This window comes from Callospermophilus lateralis, chromosome 17, assembly GCF_048772815.1.
Source record: "Callospermophilus lateralis isolate mCalLat2 chromosome 17, mCalLat2.hap1, whole genome shotgun sequence".
NCBI classification, from domain to species: Eukaryota; Metazoa; Chordata; class Mammalia; order Rodentia; family Sciuridae; genus Callospermophilus; species Callospermophilus lateralis.
The window spans coordinates 55816466-55836609 of NC_135321.1; the positions used below are offsets into that span (position 1 = coordinate 55816466).

At 38.3% G+C, this 20144-nt stretch overlaps 1 protein-coding gene across 5 annotated transcripts in view; it reads left to right on the forward strand.

Annotated features, from left to right (window-relative positions):
* The window catches only part of Ptprm (protein tyrosine phosphatase receptor type M), an 825932-nt gene that overhangs the window by 654738 nt on the left and 151050 nt on the right, over positions 1-20144 (forward strand). For all 5 annotated transcript variants that reach the window (XM_076837052.2, XM_076837055.2, XM_076837053.2 and 2 more), the window contains one exon: positions 2136-2323. In XM_076837052.2, coding sequence (XP_076693167.1) covers positions 2136-2323 — 188 coding nt within the window. The remainder of the gene's footprint in view (positions 1-2135; positions 2324-20144) is intronic.

A 20144-nucleotide genomic window follows, 5' to 3' on the forward strand; every position in this document is an offset into this window, starting at 1 on the left:
GTGATAGTGCTTGTAGCTCTGGGGATTCTGAACTTCAGTAATACCTGGGCCTTGGATCAGAGCATTGCCAGGTTGCTAGTATATCCACTTGAAAGGCCTGAGTCATTTAGGTGAAGTTTAGAAGTTGAACTCACAGTGAAGGATGAATTAATTATGTTCATCCTATAAGGTACAAAACTAAGAGAACAAGAGTGGCACAGAGGGGAAACTAATTAATGTTCCATTTATTTTAGTATAACATACAGATCTTCCTGCTGGAGAAAATAAAATCTCAATGGATTCAGTACTTCAGCAGGCATCCTGTATCCCAGTTGATACAGTTTGGCAGTTGCCAACAAGCAAATCCCATGTGGAAATTTCCAGGTGTATTTGTGACTGTTAAAGTGGGAACAAATGCATTGCTAAATTTGAAAGCAAATCCAAATGAAAAAAAAATCATAAAATCAATGTACCACCCTTTTTTATTTTGTCTTTGTGTCTTTAGCCACCTTGTAGTGATCCAGGTGCCATTTCAGCAAAAGCAACATAGCTACACACTTGTGTGCCACTTCCATGCCATGCATACCCAGGTGCTTTGCAATGCAGATACAAGTGAGGTTTCAGCACAGGCTGAGCTCCCCAAGTGCCCAAGGGCTACATTTCCATTGGAGCCCAACTTCTCCATTCAAAAAGTGAAAATAAATTAAAAATGACTTAGCTGAATTCCCTATTGGTAAATAATCTGGTAATTTTCAAACATTGAACGTAACTTCTCTTATATATGTTTTATTGCTTTATACCTGATATAAGTTTAATGTAATGTTATTCTTGTACATGACCCTAGCATAATACATTGATAAGAACCATCTTCAATCATATAACAACTAAAGGGATTCAGCATCATAATGAGTTAACCTGTGGAATATGAAATTCTTAATCAAGCAGTACTTTCCTGCCTCAGACATTTTTTAATAGCCACCATTTCTACAGTTCATTAATCTAATTTACTAGTAGTTGTCCATTAAAACAGAGCCTCTTTAGGCTTATTTAACCAAATTTTGACATTAATTTTGTGGTACAATTTGGTTGACTTGCTCAAAAAATTTAAGTGAGAAAATGTGTTGAATCCAAATAAACCTTAACAAGTCATTACTTGGTTTATGGGGGATGGAAAGCAATTATGATACTAATTTTAACCTCCTTTCTGTTATTGAGTGCTTAAATTAAACACCTCCATCCTAACATGGAGGGAGAACTGAGGCTTTGCCCTCTGACCACCTCTGAATAGAAAACCTAACTGGAAAATTAAAGCACAAAATAAAAACTACCTGTAATTATTCACACAGTACTATCGCTTATGCCCTGTTTCCTTTTTCTCCTCCTCTTTTCTCCTGATATGTATCTTCTTAAAAGTGCCAATCAATGGTAAGTTCCCCCATTTGTCCCATGGAAAAGTTGCGGAGGGAGTGGGAGTGTGTGTCTTACTGTAGATCTGACCAAGCCAGCTGTGCTACCCTGCGCTGGCCTGCATGTGTGCTATTGTAGAACATTCCATGTGTGATGTGTTGGACCACAGTATTTTGTCAAGCTTTCTGATACTGGAGCATGCAAAGTGATTCATCTAAATGTTATACCCAAAGCAGGTTCCCTTTTTCTTTTTTTCACTCTTCCTTGATTTTATGCATTAAGCTCCCCATTCCCATTGCTAGCTTTCCAAGCCAAACCATTTTGTGCACTTTTATTTTGCTCATAGAACATTTGTACAGAGTTTATTTACTTCATCATTCAAACTAGGTGACTAATGTTTGAAAAAACTACAAGACTGGTTTTACACCAGGTCTTGCTGAAGTTTCAGATCCAAACTTCCATACACTTTAGCACCAAAAGGCCAAAAAGTCTCTTATTATGAGTCGTGTAGATGCAATATATCGTTTGGACTGCTTTGTAAAAGCAAAGACTTCTGCCTCATTCCTATTAGTATTGCCAACACCATTTAAATTTCTTAACATTTAACTTTTCTTTTATGGCTGAGCCATCCTAGGGATTATTGCAGCCATAGGTTGAGGGGATGTCAGCAGCCAGCTTCGTAGCATTCTCAGTGATCCTGACTTAGCCTGCTTGTTTGCCCTCATTTCTCCCTGACCTGCTTTTCCTAGATGAAACCCACACGATGGCCAGCGATACCAGCAGCCTGGTGCAGTCACACACTTACAAGAAGCGCGAGACAGCCGATGTGCCCTACCAAACAGGGCAGCTTCACCCTGCCATCCGGGTGGCAGACCTCCTTCAACACATCACCCAGATGAAGTGTGCTGAGGGTTATGGCTTCAAGGAGGAATATGAGGTGAGCATGACCTAGGTCCTGTTCTTTCAGAGCATCCAGCAAGGCACAGCACCCTGTGAAAGACGATGCAGAGGGAGCAGGTAGTTTATCTGAAATCCTTTTCCAACTGGCTGTGAGACTGGTTAGCAAGTTCAAGTACATTCAATAGAAAAAGAAAAACACTTCACCCTTTACCTTCTTCCCCATAAACAAGCAGTGAAAACAGGCCTACCAGGCTCTCTTCCCCTCCCTTTTCTTGTTCACCTTCCTTGGATTTTCCTGTAATTAAGTATGATGTTAAATCCTAATTTTATTGAAGTTATCTCAGGAAGAAACTGTCCACTTAAAGCAATTATCTACCAACCAATGATGTCAGTTGTGGAGATTAGCCAGCAGTAAAGGAACTGGCTATTGTCACGCCATGACAACTGTTATTGTCCTGCCAGCCCAAAGAGCATGCTGCCATCCAGAACTCTTGTGTGGACAGCTGTCAGGGCATTTATGGGAACAGTGATTTCTCTTACTATGTATAAGATGCAGGGCTCACACCTTTCATAGCCTTTGCCACTTATAAATTCAGTTGGAAAGACATTCAAGAACTGAACAGAATTAATGAACTTCAATTCTGAATTAAAGAAGCATGCCATAGCTTGAGTGGGTGTGTGGGGAAAGCAGGGCAGGAAAATTGATTTCCTTCCTTTATGTTAAAATTCATTTATAGTCATTGATGAAGATGAAATAGTATACTTACTTGTAAAAAGATAGGATCTTATAAATTTGTGCCATTTTATATCTTAGAATGTGTTTCTGGTCCCCAATCTCTCTAACTAGCTCACAGTTAGGAAACATCTTACCTGTGATTAGAGTATTTTTTTTTCCTTGATTCCTTTCTCTCCACTAAGGGCTTTTATCATAAAATACTTTTAATTTTACCCAAACTTTGGGTAGTGATACATCTAGTATAAATACAATGATGATGGTCAATTTTAGTTTTTGTAAAGTTCATATTCATTTTAAATTGCTTTGACTGTATATTTTTATTGTAAGCCTAATTAAAGTCTATTTTGAATTAAAAATTCCTGTACAGAAATACAGTTACTGACTTGAAAAAGTATATGAGGCACATAATAAATATAACTTCACAGCAACATAGAAGATAGACTTAGTTCAGAAATATGATGCATACTTGAATCAAATGAACAAGGATAGGGAAGAAACTGTTTCAACTTCTTTGATACTATATATGCACACAGGCTGGGAGTTTGATGACGACAATGGAATCAGTAGCTGACAAGTAAAAACATCATGTGCTATCCCCTGTGCTAGGAGCTTGTGACTCAGTAAATCAGACTGTAAGCTTCAAATTCTGCTTCTGTCTCCTTTTATAGGTACACTCATGATTCTTCATGGCATGCCCCAGATTCTACCTTGCCTTGGATTGAGCTCTTTCCAAGCTTGCTTATCAAAGATCCATTACACGTGGCCCCAGTGCTAGTGAGCCACTTCTCTTCTAAGAATAGGTCTATGGTCCAAAGCAAACAAATAGACACATTTTTGTCAACTACATTGTGCATCCTGGCATGTTGCCAGTGACCTCAGGAGACCAAAAAGCAAAAAAAAAAAAAGAACTTAATCCAATCATGCTCTAGGGTTTGGTTTCAGTCCAGAATATATTTTTTTTTCTGGTAAATTTCTACATTTTAGCAATCCTGAATTCTTAGATTTACCTTTAGCAGTTCAATGTATAATTCAATGAAATTGACTGATTTTGCATATCGCCTCATGCACTTTTAAAGGCTAGCTTAGGAATTAATAGGATTAAGAGTAAGACTTCCATAAGCATTAATATCTTATGAAAGACAAAATTAGGTTATTGAGAAAATATAAGCCTAATGAATAGAGATGATGTCTTAGTTTTATCCAATATTCTGAATGCAGATATTGCTCAAATGTTTATTAAAGATGTTAATGTGAAAGGGATTAGTTACAGGATCAAATAACAATTCATAAAAGAGCCTGAGTCCAATTTTTCATGGACTATTTAAAAATAGCTATTTTGCAGCTTCTATAACAAACTTCAGACAATGCGTATTTCAGTGTATGCAAAAAAACTATTTCCCATTCAGAGCTCCTGAAGACATTTGGTTCATAGGTGCAAACTGAAGAATCATACACTCATGAGGATATTATGACTGTAAATTCATTAAAGGTTGTTATACCCCAAAATTAAATGTCATATTAGTAATTACTTTTAAAAAAAATAATAACTCTCATCCTCCCAATTCAGTGACTAGAGAGGAAAGTTAATGGTAAACAGTCTTAACTACAAATTCATTGTCATTTTAAAAAATAAAAAGAAGGGGCTGGGGATGTGGCTCAAGTGGTAGCGCGCTCACCTGGCATGCGCTGGGCGCTGGGTTCAATCCTCAGCACCACATAAAAATAAAATAAAGATGTTGTAGCCACTGAAAACTAAAAATTAAATATTAAAAAATTCTCTCTCTCTCTCTCTCTCTCTCTCAAAAAAAAAAATAAATAAAAAGAAGAAAAGAAAACAGAAGGGTTAGAATTAACATATACTAGAGAAGGAATCAGGAACCAAATAAGATGTTTGCTTTGAGGAGAATACAAAATGGAAAATTCTGTTAAGAATAATTGTATAGCTCTGTCTCCTGTCCCCAAAACTGCCCTCCTATGGGATGCTCTTGGTGGGAGGACTGTGGTAGGGTAGAATACATGGGAGCAAGGAGCAAAGTCAGTGGTTAGGGGAACCCAGGCAGTGGCTGCTGGGAGACGGGAACAACTCCTAAGTAACATCTGTCACAACTAAAGCCTGAAGTCCTGGCCCTCACCAGCTTCATCTGCATGTGTTACTGAACTACATAAGATTTGTGCCCAGATCTTTATGGAGGCAAAGCTAAGCTTCAGGGAATTGACATCGCATAAAAGGTTCCATTCTATAATTCTCTTACTGTATTTTCTCTACCCTCAGATGCTTTTTATACTAGTGTGAATCTGAAAAAAAAAATTTTTTTTATTCAGTTAGATTTTAGACCTCTAACAAAACCAGGCCTCTTTTAGTCGTGCTATAAAGTATGCATTCTGTTTTTTTTTTTTTTTTTTTTTTTAAGAGAGAGAGAGTTTTTTTTTTTTTTTAAATATTTATTTTTTAGTTTTCGGTGGACACAACATCTTTATTTTATTTTTATGTGGTGCTGAGGATCGAACCCCCGCGTGCCAGGCAAGCACGTTACCACTTAAGCCACCTCCCCAGCCCCAAGTATGCATGCTTTCCATGAATGCAGCCCAAAGTCAGGAGTAGTGGGTGCCAATTTGGGATTCTGCCTTTCAATGGGTCATCTCACAGATGACATATGAAGGGCTTTGTTCACAAGTTTTGGTACAACACTACTGTGTCAAATTTAACTGTCCTTAGATGTGTGACCTTGGTCAAGTTATCCAGCCTCTCTAGGCCTCAGTTTCTTCATTCTGTAAAATGGAATAATTATATTATCAACCTCATAAGTTGGCTGTGAAGATTAAATCACATAATGTGTCAAAAGTGCTAGAACTGTATCCAGCATATAGTAAGCATCCATTTGAAATTTTAGCTAGTGCAGAAAAAATGCTAGACTTATAATGAGATCTAAGAGAGGAAATTCGCAGCCTGTTCTTTATAGGGAAATTAAATTATATTAAGTTCCAGTTCAAATTTGTCACCTCTAGCATATAATAGCCTGAGGATAGCTTGAGCTGCTCACTCTTCATTTGCTCTATCTGTAGGATTCATTTCCTTACCTTGTATCATATATCACCAAAAGTTCCCGTTAAAAGTAACTTAAAAATAAAAAAAAAGTGGGTTTGATTCTATGGGTCAAGAATTTAAAACTTGAGAATGTAAGTATTTTTAAATAAAAACTCTTCCCCTTTATTGCTAAAATAGTGTTTTCTAAGTTAGGGAAGTCCTAAGGAATAATGTAACTATAGACAGCAGAATTTCCTTCTTTAAAAAAATGATTGCATTGGTGTCTGTGGCAAAGCAAGATTTAATGTAATAAATTGTGCATTGCACTCAGTACCAGAGAATTAGGGGAGAGCTGTACCTCTCTGCCCTCAGGAAGCTTACAGCATAGGGGAAGCAGCCAGGTACTGCAGTGCATCTGGTCAAAACCCACCCACTCCCACACCCACACATGTTCCAGGGGACTTTAAAGGCCAGCGGGGGATACCTGCTCCAGCCTGGAGAAAAGATGACTTTTCCTTGAAGGATAAATGGAAGTCCATCTGGAGAAGGTGCAAGAAGGCAGTATTCCACATAGATGCAAAACAGAACAGGGTGCTCTCTGGGAAAGACTACAGTTCTGTATGCCTGAGTCACAGGAAGAGGTGGGAGACTACGACAGTCTAGGCTCCCATCCTGAGGGGCCTATATGTCACATACATGAAGTTTAAATGTCATACTGGAAGCAGTGAAAGGAAAGGAGAGACTCAGCATGAATCTAACTCGTGCGTGTGGGTGGAGATCCATTTAATATAAGCAGCTCAATGCACAAATATCATTTATACAGGGCACATAGGAATTGCTTGAAAAGTCTTGACCAATATCCAAAAATGTAAAAGGGAGAAGGAAGATATATTTATTGAAAAGGAATAATGGGAATTATATTGCTTTATCTCTGTTCAGAAATGTTCAGGAATGCTTGGCCTACAGACTTGAAGCAATAGTTGACTTTAGCACTGAAGTATCTCTGCTGATGAAAGATTAAGAATGGCTTGAGTCTCTGTTATGACTAGTATAATGACCCATTTGGTCTTTCCACATTTCTTCAACCCATGTATATTGAGAAAATCCAGCTAGCCAGTTGGTATAATACTTAGAAATAGTGACTTTCTCTCTGTTGACATTGTTCCAACCAATTTTCTTTATCTTTTCCAAGACATCAGTGACTGAAAATTGGCCTAAACACTGGAAAGCTTCATTACTGATCAAGTAGCCGACAGAAGTTTATCCAAACAAGAGGGAAACATGTGGTGGGGATGAGATGGAGCTGCCCTCAATGAAAATTTTTTATTTGATTTTGTTCTAACAAGATAGTCATATAGCACATCTCACCAGGGAGATGCAGTAATTTGATTCAAAAGAAACTCAGACATGAATCACAATAAAGAAGTAAACATGCTGAATCGAACAGAAAATGGCATGTTGTCAGCAGAGAGTGGTTCAGAAATCTCAGGAGAAAGACTCAGTGGAAAGGGCAGATTTGTTTATGTTGTTGCAAGAGAGGAGCCACTTCTTTCTCCTGACAAGCAAAGGGCAGCCATGCTAACCCCCTGGGGGCAGGTCTCCAGTAATGAAAAAAGGACATAGCTGCACTCCAGGGGACAGATCTTAGCCAACCTGCCCTGCAGACTTCTTGGCCTGTTATGGCCTCAAAAAGGGTGATTTGCCACAATCTTGCAGCTCTGTCCTGAACCTATAGCCCCTATGCTGGACATGCGTGTACTGGGTCCCTTTCTGTCCTTCTTACTTCAGAAGCATGAGAGCTACAAATTGTTCCACGTGGTGTCAGGGACAAGGCAAAGGTAGCTGTGTGGTTGGAGAGTGAATTGCTTCCCCTCTGTGGTCCCCAGAGGGCCTTGTTTACTCCTTTTTTAACTGATCCTAAGTCCTTTTGGGGATCAAAGCAGAAAGACATCAACTTTAATTAGGCAAAGAGCCATGCTATTCACAAAGAACTTGAGTTGCTCTGTCGAGTTAAGATAAAGGGAGATAGAAACTGAAAACTCCTTCAAGATAGAATGTCCTGAAAAAACACAGGCATATCTGTTTCATTAGCTAATAATCAGTATCATTGTGGGGCATGAAAATTTATTTGCCAATTATTAGAGTTGAAACATATTGGAAACCAAAATAACTTTACATCCAGCTCTTCTAAAACATGTGTGTTTGTACCTGTCTATTTAAATGTGTTTAGAAAAGCAATATTCATAGTTCATCTACTTTTCTTGTGGGTCTCTCCAGGGCACAAACACTAGTAATTAATTTTATAATTAAGCGCTGTTTGTTCACTCAGTTTCAACTGGGGAATTGAAGATATTATGTCAGAATCTTCAGGCTTCAGTACAGCATATGAGTTTTTCTAAGGAACCTGAATTCTCTTTAAATATATTATCTCCTTGTAGGTCTTTTATAAATATGTGGGTTATATATTTCTACCCCACTCTTGTCTTTGCCATTTTCTAAATAAAATAGCTGAATTTGTTAAATGAAGCACACTGTTTTATGTGATGCCTTTGTCTACATTGGACAAAGTTCTGGCAACCCCAGAAAGGATTATCATCAAAAATGTCACATCTGCCACCAACATCTGTTTTTGTTTGCCTCCCACCTCAAAGAGGCAGCATATCCTACCAAAAAAATAAATAAATAAATAAACACTGGTCTGCTCTCTGCAGAGTTCTGTCTCCTACCTTCGGATACCCTTGGATGGGACAGGTCCTTAGCTAGGGAAGAAGGACATGGATCCTTGGACAGCCAGTAGCAAGTGCCTGTCTCTCTCTGGCAGAGGGTTGGCCAATAGACGGAAAGAATTGCCCATACTTCTAGATAAGTTTTAGGAAGAGTGCACTGCAGACTCTTTGTGGGTTTTTTGAAAACAGATACAATGGCAGGTGAATAAAAAGCACTTGGTGAGACTCAGATAGAACCAGGGCCCACATGGCTCACCAGGTGGTTTTCACATCATCACCAGTGGGAGGCACCAGGCCCCTCACCTCCAGCCCACACACTTCTCAAATGTGCCTTTCAGTTTCCATTTCATATCCCAAGGCACCAGCTGAGTCCATCACTTATCAGTGCAGGTTATTTTCTATCCCATAGGATACAAAGCATGCAAAACAAAGCTATTGAAAGCTAAGGATGGGAGTGAGGGGAAGGGGAGGCTTTGGCAGGCACTGGAAATGCATTAAGAATCACAGCAGCTGCGCCTCTGATGGCTGCGCTAGCCAAGTGATGTTTTCCCATCTTTTTTCCTTTAATTATTATGGTGATGGTGAGCCAGGTCCATGAGAAAATGAAAAAATTTTCTCTGAAATTTTGAGATTGCTTCAGGCACTTTGGGCAAGTTCAGGTGTGTGTGTTTATGGATACTTTCTTAATAGAAGTTACTGCATGTTTTTAAATAATGCAATGGAGAGAAATGGTTTGACCATGAATCCTTGGTTTATTTTTTCTAAAGTACCAATCTAAAAGTGTCTGTTTAGTCATCTGCTCCACTTCGTATTGCTGCCTTTCGTCGCCCCTTCCATACTCCCTGATTTTTCATCCTATCTCCTTTTGTCCTTGTCTCTGATGACATCATGTACAAGCTCAGACTTTAGAGAATTAGGTTACAGATTGTTATTTCCCATAGCTCTCTGTCCTCCCTCTGATGACAGTCTGTGGCAGTTGGCTTCTTCTGATTTGTTTGAAGCACTTTTAGGTAACTGTCTGGTTTCTGTTTTGAAGCTAGTTGTTAGAATTTTCTTTTTCTAACCTGTGAGAAGTTAAGCAATTTTCCCACTTGTTATCATGCTTTTAGTGTCAGATGCCATTAACCACAAGTGCTTTTGCAGAGAACCTAGCCCCAAAGAGACTGCCTATGTCCCAGCATTTCAGGACCTTATGTGTCCCCACCACCTATCATGCCTTTGATTAATTTAGTGGTGTTTCCACCCACGGAACAAGGTCGAGTTATGTTTTTCACAGTTCACAACTGCCCCTCCCTGTTCCTCACCTCCATATCAGCAGGTCACAAGTGCTAACTACTTTCTCTCCCCACCATGTTTCACTCCCTTCCCTTCATCTCCCATGCCACTGCCTGGTCCCTATCACTTACCTGAACCATTGTAGGAGTCCCTGCACTATTCCTCCTTCTCAGACCTGTCCCCCATCCTACAACCAGACATGGATGTTATCACATTTGACAAATGCTCAAAAACCTCCTGAAGATTCTTTCACAAAATGAGAAACTCTGCACAGTGTACTTGACCCTTCATGATACAACTGCAGCTTATGTTTCAGGCTTGCTTTTAAAGGAAACTACTTTCCATTATGTGCTCTGGGATCAAGCTGTACTCAGAGACTTTCCATCTCCCATACTCTAAGCACCTTCTCTCTCTAGGCTGTGCTGCCTAGAGTGGTGGCATCTGCACAGAGTCACTTCTGCCTCCTTTTCACTTGCCAGGTTTCTTCAGAAACCAACTCAGATGTGATCTACCCCCAAAGTTGTCCCCATTGGAAACGACTATTCCCTTCTCTATGTTTCAGTACTGTAGTAGACAATATGGTAATTGATGATACAGCAGGAAATTTGTTAAGAGATTTAGTAAATATGTGACAAACACTGATAAATATAAGGTATTTTGTATTTGCTAAATTGGTTTCTGAAAAAACAAATACCTCTAGACGGATAGAATTGTCAATCAATCCATACTTAATGCACAAGTAAAAGGGACATTTTGGAGGTCTTAAGAATTGCATTTCAAGAGACAGATTTAGATAGCTATGAGTCACTGTTCCTGCCAAGGCAGTGAAAGTGGGAGTTTCTGTGAGCTATTGAATGTTGAGAAGGGATAGGGGCTGTATTCCAATACAAAACAACAAAAGGAAGTATAAACAGAATGGAAATGTTCATAAAACAATAGTCTCATAACCTCTTGATATGCATCTTGAGCCTTATTCTGGTTGTTCCAGACACCTGCTGTCAAAGGATAGAGGTCACCAAAGTTCCCATTGCAGGTAGCAGCTAGAGGACTATAGACATCTTCCTGGCTTAATAGCCTCCCAACATTATTTGAAAAGTTCTTCCAGTGTTGCTTCTGTCACACACAAATTTCCTTTTATTTTATTAAAAAATTCAGCTTGGTACAAAGGTACCCAACTCTGTTCCTAGCAACTCAAGAACCTGAGGCAGGAGTATCATAAGTTCAAAGCCAGTCTCAGCAACTTAGTGAGGCCATAAGCAACTTAGAGAGACCCTGTCTCAAAAGGTGGGCTGGGGTGGGTAGGAACGTGACTCAGTGGTTAAGCAACTCTGGTTCAATCCCTGGTACCAAAAAATAAAAAAATACAAGGCGCTAGTGGTATAGCTCAGTGGTAGAATGTATGCCTAGCATATACCAAGTCCTGAGCTTCATCTTCAGAGCCAAAAAAAAAAAAAAAAGTTTTAAACAAGCTCCAAATGGTACAAATCATCAGAGAGTATCAAGGAATTCACAGCATCCAGTCAGAATATCTATAAAACTGTGCTGACCAACTTGAAACCTAACCAATATCACTTATAAAAGATAAGAATGGACATGATTGATTTGCCAGCCATATGTTTTTAAAATATTAGGAAAAATACTTTTAATCCACATTTGCTTTAAATTTCTTACTTACCTCTGTAGTGTGTAATATGAAATACATTAGAGCTCCAGAAACCCCTGTGATTTCCTGAGTGAACAGGGTACCTGTTATTTATAATGAGCCTCTTTTTATAAAACCTTAATTTATGTTAATGAGGTGACTTAGGGATGGGTCCTTAGCCTCTGGATGAGGCCAGTCTCCAGAAAGATGAGGACTGGTTGGAACTTACCCCCATACCCACCAACCTCCACCAAAGGGAGTGGGAAGCATGTAGAGATTAAGCTATATTAAATTCCTGAGCAATAAAATTTGATGAGTTCTGGGTTACTGAATACCTGAAGGTACTGTAGGGTTGTTGAGCCCAGAGAGTGCCTCAGAACCCTTTACCCACTGCTGCACATTGCTCTGTGCATCTCCCTGAACCTTCATTTCTTTCTAACATCCTTTTTGAGCCATCCTAGCAAATCAATCAAATATAAAGAGGGGATCATGAGAATCATACTTGGTAGCCAATTCAAAGTATAGATGGTAACCTACTATTTGCAGTTGATATCAGAAGGTAGAGGCAGTCTTATGGGAATGACAAAGTCTGTGTCATTAACTTCAGATAGATAGTGTAAGAATTGAATTAAATTATAGGACACTTAGTTGGTGTCCACTAGAGAACTGTTGTTCTTAAAAAATCCCATACATCTTATCACCAGAGAAGGTCTGAGGAAGTCTCTCCAAAGGGGCGAAGGGGACCTCAGTTCAGCCTGGGCATGCTCTTGATATTCACTGCAGAAAAGGATTTCAGGATGCATCAGAAAGTAAAGTACCAACAGAGACCTATTCAGTAAAAAAGCAATAGAGTAGTGTGCATACTTTCAGAGGAAAGAGTTCAGCATTTGAGAGTGAGACATGCTTTGGGGGTCTCAGGCTTTTCTTTCAAAGGAAACTTGGTGAGGGGTGCACAAGGGACAGTATGTGGGAATGAGCTGAGCTTGATGAACAGGTTTTTGGTCATGGATCACAAGACATTTATGGTGGTCTGGTCTTGTCCAGGATCTTCAGGATGTCATTGGTCCTCTAATGGATGTTTGGAACATACCCCTATTATAGCATTCTTAAAATACATTTCCCTTTGTTTTATCTAACCTGAGAATACATTGTGTAGGATAGCTGTGCACTTAGGCTTTAATCAAAACATGGCAATTTTCAGAGATGAGTAAATTCACAGTATCTCTAAGATTTGTAGATTTCTCAGGAATTTGGGAATGACATCCCTGAAGGAGAAATAGGTCTGGGGAGTAAAAGTGATCAAGGGGTTTTTTGATTTACAGCTACATTCTCTTTGTCCTGCCCTTTTGTTTCCTTTCTACCTATCTTTAGCTCTTCTGTCTTACCTAAATCTGGTCACACATGAAAATATTCAGTGACATGTTGAGTATGGGAGAGGAAGGAAAAACAGCCTAGATTTTTGTATCTCTTTCAAATCCCTAATAGAAACAATATAGCATTATTTATGTGCAAGTTCACTGCATTCCATAACCTTATTATTCTAAGAGGGAGCCTATCATCATACCTAATTTTATAATTCATAAATACAGTTTGTGTTACTATAGAAGTAAAACAAGGGCATATGAGGTTTTGAGGGTGGACCTTTCATGGGCTTTGTTTGGCTCTTCTCACCATGACAATGAGGTTGATGGGATCTGCCTTTGTACAACACCTACTGTATCAGCATTGTCCACAAAGCTAGTGCGTCTTTATCATACCTGTTTTCCAGATTAGGAAATGACTGCGAATTTCAGTAACTTGCCCCAGGCCATCCCTCTATGGAGTTGTCGGAGTCATCCTGTCATCTGAGGGCTCTAAGGCCTGCGTTCTTTCCACAATGCCACGTTACTTCTGTTTCAGCTTTTCATCACTGGCACCAGGATAGATGACAGGAAAACAACTCAGATGAGGAAAAGTTTATTATGGCTCACAGTTTCAAAGATTCAGTCCATGGTCTGATCCCATTGCTCTGGGCCTAAGCTAAAACAGGACGTCATGGAAGAAGGGTGTAATAGAGGAGCACTGTTGCATTCATGGTGACCAGGAAACAGAGAGGGAAAGGGGAAGGAATCAGGGGAAGCCATACCCTTCCATGTCACATCCCCAGTAACCAACCTCCTCCAGCCACACACCACCTACTTATAGTTACCACCCAAACAATCCAGGCAGACTAGGATGAATTGATTAAATTACAACTCTCATAGTTCAATAATTTACCTCTTGCATTGGGGGACATTTCATAGCTACACTGTAACAACTTCCTTATACACTGCCATGGAGGTACAGACCAATAGAAACCATCCATGTTTTATTGATTTGACCTGTGGCTTCATGGCAGGAGCGTTATTTTTCCTCTGTGCTATTTTGTTTGCTTTGAACAGCATTCTGTCCTTTGGCAGAGGACCCATACAGCTCAGGAGCTCCATTGACAGTGCCAGCCCTGGTGCATTTCAATATCTCAGTGGCAGCAGATGCTGCCCATTAATCTCGCTCAGTGTCTCAGCTCTGTGATGCAAGGTCACTCCAGCATTGCTCCTCCCTGCTCCAGTTTTTCATTGTCTGAGTAATGCAGGAAATCATTCTGATGATGTGAGCCAGTTTGATTCATCTGAAATGAGACCAGTTATGAGCTAAACTCAAGCTACAACTCAATGTTGTCTAAAAGATCTTCTCTGAAAGTTGTTGAGTCTTTTGGTGGAATAATGTAACAGTGACAATCCTGTTAAATGGATCTCTGACCTCAATGCACACAACCAAGATAACCCTTAAGCTTTGATAACATGATACAGAAAATAACCAGTTCAAAAGTCAATTCTTTTTTCAACAATGCTGTATAATAGCAAGAACAGTGGATTAGGAATCAGAAGGTGTGGGTTCCAGATTCTCACTGCTAACTCTAACTCTGGAACTTTGAGACTATCACTTAGCTTCCATGAAGCAACTGCTATCACTGAAGACCAAGTGCTCACTGAACATCTGGGATATTCTCCATAGTACTGTTGCCTTGATGATCTGATGCCAGCCTTTTAGTGTGGTTGATGTGTTCTCATGGATGGAAGGTTTTGCAATGAGCAATGCTGGCTAGCTGCTGAACACCCCTGTGAGGATGTGGTTGTGGCATCAGTGCTATGTGGACTACTATCTCTTAGGATCCATGGGTGCTTCTTTGGTTGTCTAGGATCATTTTTTTTCAGAGTTAAAGAGATGGTTCCTATCCTGATGTGCTCTTTCTGTCTTTTTTTTCTCCTCTTCCATTCCCCCATTTCACCCTCTTCCCACTTTCACTTGCGATCCCTACCCCAAAACACTGTGAATTGTGTGACTTGAGGTAAAATGCTAATGGTATTAGGATATTTTTTGGTTGAGCCCTTATGATATCTAGCATAGTGATGATCATAGTTCTGTTATGTCTCTAATCCCTATTGTCCACATTTTTAAGGATATGATGAGTACTAAGGAAATGAGGAACATGGATTAAATGTTTCAAATTACTTAATTTGTTTCACATATTATACTGTATAAATCTATATTATCGCCACGTGTTATTCAGACCAAAATCAAATTGAATTAGAATCTGTATATTTTTGACCTGTCATTTCACAGAAAAAAAAGAGAACGTGCTGACTTGTCCAGATTTTTTTTCAACATATTCTGAAATAAAGTTCTTGAAATGCAATAAAGTTTAGAATTCACCATATTCTTCATTATCCTATAGCTTTTAAAGACTTCTTCACTCCCCTTACCTTCTACCATTGCCCTGCAGGGAGACATGGAAAACCTTTTATCTGTTTGCTTCAGGGAACTTATACAAGATACTGAATAATTATAATGTATTCAGTGTTAATTATAAATGTGCAGCATATGTTTTTATATGTATTGTATTTATGTGTTTTAGGTAATTATGCATTTGAGTTCCTTGCCAATTTTATGGCCAAAATATTTTACTTGGCTGATTACTAAATGTATTTTAAGCTTACTTCTTGAAACATGAAGAGAATATACTATAAATCCAATTAACATGATTTATCTGCCTAAAGAGAATGCTTGCTTTTATTTTTTCCCTTTATTTTAATGATGAAAAACAGTTGTAAGGATACAGAGTAACTTAATTTGTTTTTAAAGCTTTCTGAGCTCAGTTTTATTGTTATTTTCTGTTTCAAGCAAAACATAATTTTTGAAAGATAATTGGAAATTTTAAAGAAAGCATATAGACAAAAAAGGGACAATAAAAATCACCCATAAACTCACTATAAATTTTCATAAAATTTCTGTCTAATATTTTAATGCATTAGAATCTTAATATAAACATTTTCCTACTTAACTGTATTTTATTTATTTATTTATTTTACATTTTTTTATTGGTTGTTCAGAATATTACAAATCTCTTGACATATCATATTTCATACATTAGATTCAAGTGGATTATGGACTCCCATTTTTACCCCAAATACAGATTGCAGAATCACATCGGTTAGACATCCACATTTTTACATAATGCCCTATTAGTAACTGTTGTATTCTGCTACCTTTCCTATCCTCTACTATCCCCCCTCCCCTCCCCTCCCCTCCCATCTTCTCTCTCTACCCCATCTACTGTAATTCATTTCCCTCCTTGTTTATTTTCCCCTTCCCCTCACTTCCTCTTATATGTAATTTTGTATAACATTGAGAGTCTCCCTCCATTTCCATGCAATTTCCCTTTTCTCTCCCTTTCCCTCCCACCTCATGTCTCTGTTTAATGTTAATCTTTTCTTCCTGCTCTTTCTCCCTGCTCTGTTCTTAGTTGCTCTCCTTATATCAAAGAAGACATTTGGCATTTGTTTTTTAGGGATTGGCTAGCTTCACTTAGCATAATCTGCTCTAATGCCATCCATTTCCCTGCAAATTCCATGATTTTGTCATTTTTTAGTGCTGCATAATACTCCATGGTGTATAAATGCCACATTTTTTTTATCCATTCATCTATTGAAGGGCATCTGGATTGGTTCCACAGTCTAGCAATTGTGAATTGTGCTGCTATGAACATCGATGTGGCAGTATCTCTGTAGTACGCTCTTTTAAGGTCTTCAGGGAATAGTCCGAGAAGGGCAATGGCTGGGTCAAATGGTGGTTCCACTCCCAGCTTTCCCAGGAATCTCCATACTGCTTTCCAAATTGGCCGCACCAATTTGCAGTCCCACCAGCAATGTGCAAGTGTACCCTTTTCCCCACATCCTCGCCAGCACTTGTTGTTGTTTGACTTCATAATGGCTGCCAATCTTACTGGAGTGAGATGGTATCTTAGGGTTGTTTTGATTTGCATTTCTCTGACTGCTAGAGATGGGGAGCATTTTTTCATGTACTTGTTGATTGATTGTATGTCCTCCTCTGAGAAGTGTCTGTTCAGGTCCTTGGCCCATTTGTTGATTGGGTTATTTGTTATCTTATTGTCTAATTTTTTGAGTTCTTTGTATATTCTGGATATTAGGGCTCTATCTGAAGTGTGAGGAGTAAATATTTGTTCCCATAATGTAGGCTCCCTATTTTCCTCTCTTATTGTTTCTCTAGCTTAAAAAAAACTTTTCAGTTTAAGTAAATCCCATTTGTTGATTCTTGTTATTAACTCTTGTGCTATGGGTGTTGTATTAAGGAATTTGGAGCCCGACCCCACAATATGTAGATCGGAGCCAACTTTTTCTTCTATCAGACGCAGAGTCTCTGATTTGATATCTAGCTCCTTGATCCACTTTGAGTTAACTTTTGTGCATGGCGAGAGGAGGGGATTCAGTTTCATTTTGTTGCATATGGATTTCCAGTTTTCCCAACACCATTTGTTGAAGATGCTATCCTTCCTCCATTGCATGCTTTTAGCTCCTTTATCAAATATAAGATAGTTGTAGCTTTGTGAATTAGTCTCTGTGTCCTCTATTCTGTACCATTGGTCCACCCGCCTGTTTTGGTACCAGTACCATGCTGTTTTTGTTACTATTGCTCTATAATATAGTTTGAAATCTGGTATCGCTATACCACCTGATTCACATTTCCTGCTTAGAACTGCTTTTGCTATTCTGGGACTTTTATTTTTCCATATGAATTTCATGATTGCTTAATCTATTTCTACAAGAAATGCCTTTGGGATTTTGATTGGCATTCCATTAAACCTATAGAGAGCTTTTGGTAATATCGCCATTTTGATGATGTTAGTTCTGCCTATCCATGAACAGGGTATATTTTTCCATCTTCTAAGATCTTCTTCTACTTCTCTTTTTAGGGTTCTGTAGTTTTCATTGTATAAATCTTTCACCTCTTTTGTTAGGTTGATTCCCAAGTATTTTATTTTTTTTGAGGATATTGTGAATGGAGTGGTTGTCCTCATTTCCGTTTCAGAAGTTTTGTCGGTGATATACAAAAATGCCTTTGATTTATGTGTTTAACTGTATTTTAAATGTTTTCTGTATCCTTTTTTTTTTTTTTAGTGGGGATTAAACCCAGGAATGCTCTACCACTCAACTGTATCCCCAGCCATTTTTTTTTTTATTTTGAGACAGGTTCTCACTCTGTTTCTGAGAGTCTCACTAAATTGTTGACACTGACCTCAAACTTGCTGTCCTCCTTACTCAGCTTCCTGAGTCCCTAGAATTACAGGCACATGCCACCTCACCCACCTATTTCCTATATCTTTACCATGACCTCTACTATAAATAATTCTTTGGATTTACTACCATTATTTCAAATGGTGTATTTCAAAAGAGGAAATCACTTGTTCAAGGTTTATAAAATGCTTTAGGTTTTTTGCATATATTGACAACTTGCTTTCATGAAAAAGTATAGCAATTCGTATTTCCATCAGCACTCTGTAAGAACACTTACCTCAATTCAGTTTCATTAAAAAAAGCCCTAACCTTTTTTGTTTAATTTTTTCCAGATTGATGGGTAAATATATATATATATAATTTCCTTAGTGTTCCATTTGAAACAACACATCTTCATATGTATGTTTATCAGTCATGTGAAAATTTTACTTCTGTATTTTTTTTTCTTATCCTTTGCTTCTTTTTCTCCTTGGTGTTAGTTGTCTCTTGGTGACTTGTGTGGACCTACTTCCTTACAATACTTGGCAATACTTAGTTTATGTATGCCAACATACTGGATAACCTAGAGAAAATGAGTAAATTCCTGGAAGCGTAAAATGTACCTAGACTGAATTGGGAATAATTGGGAATAAGCAGAAAATATGAACAGACAAATAATAAGTAAGAAGGTTAAATCAACAAACTTCCCACCCTTGAGTGATGTTACACACCTATAATCCCAGCTACTGGAGAATCTGAGGTAGGAGAATCCCAAGTTCAAGGCCAGCCTCAGCAATTTAGCAAGACCTTGTCTCAAAATTTAAAAATAATAAAAATGTCTGAGGATACATAGCTCAGTGTAGAGCATCCCTGGGTTTAGTCCCTCTTCTCTCTTTTTTTCTCTCACTTACACACACACACACACACACACACACACACACACACTCTTCCAAATAAAACCCAGGAGAGATGGCAGACTTCACTGAAGTCTCCCCTTTTATTTTGCTTTTGTTTTGTTTTTTTTTCTGTTGTTTGTTTGTTTGTTTGTTTTGTGGCACTGGGGATTGAACTCAGGGCTTCATGTATAGCAGGCAAATGCTTTACCATTGAACCATGTCCTCATCCCATCTCCCCAAATTTAGAAGACTTAATTGCAATTTTTCTTAAATTCTTCCAAAATAATGAAGAAGCAGAACACTTTGAAACTCATTTTATAAGACCAGCACTACCCTGTCCCAAAGTGAGATAAGAATATAAGAAAACAAATTTGCAGACCAATGTCCTTGATAAACAAATACAAAAATTCTCAACAAATTACTAACTAACCAAGTTCAACAGCATATATAAAGAATAAAGTGGGATTTACCCTATATTGCAACAGTTTTTCAACATTGTGAATTAGTACATGTGACAGAATAGGTTCAGGAAAAAAAATTTAAAAAGTCCAACATGCTTTCATGGTAAAATATTCTTAACAAATTGGATTATTTAACATAGTGAAGACCATATATGAAAAGCTCATAGCTAACACCATACTCAGTGGTGAAAAACTAAATGCTTCTCCTGTTAAATCAATAATAGGACAAAGGTGCCCACTCTTACCACTTCTATTTACCATAGTATTACAAGTTTCAGTCAGAGCAATTAGGCAAGAACAAGAAATAAAAGGCATCTGAATTTTAAAGGAAGAAGTAAAATTGTCTTTTGTTTGCAGAGGCCATGACCTTATATGTAGCAAACCCTAAAGATTTCACCTCAAAACTGTCAAAACTAACACATTATACAGTACAGTTGCAGGGTACAAAATCAGCATACAAAAATCAGTTGTGTTTCTGTATACTAACAACAAACTATCTGAAAAAGA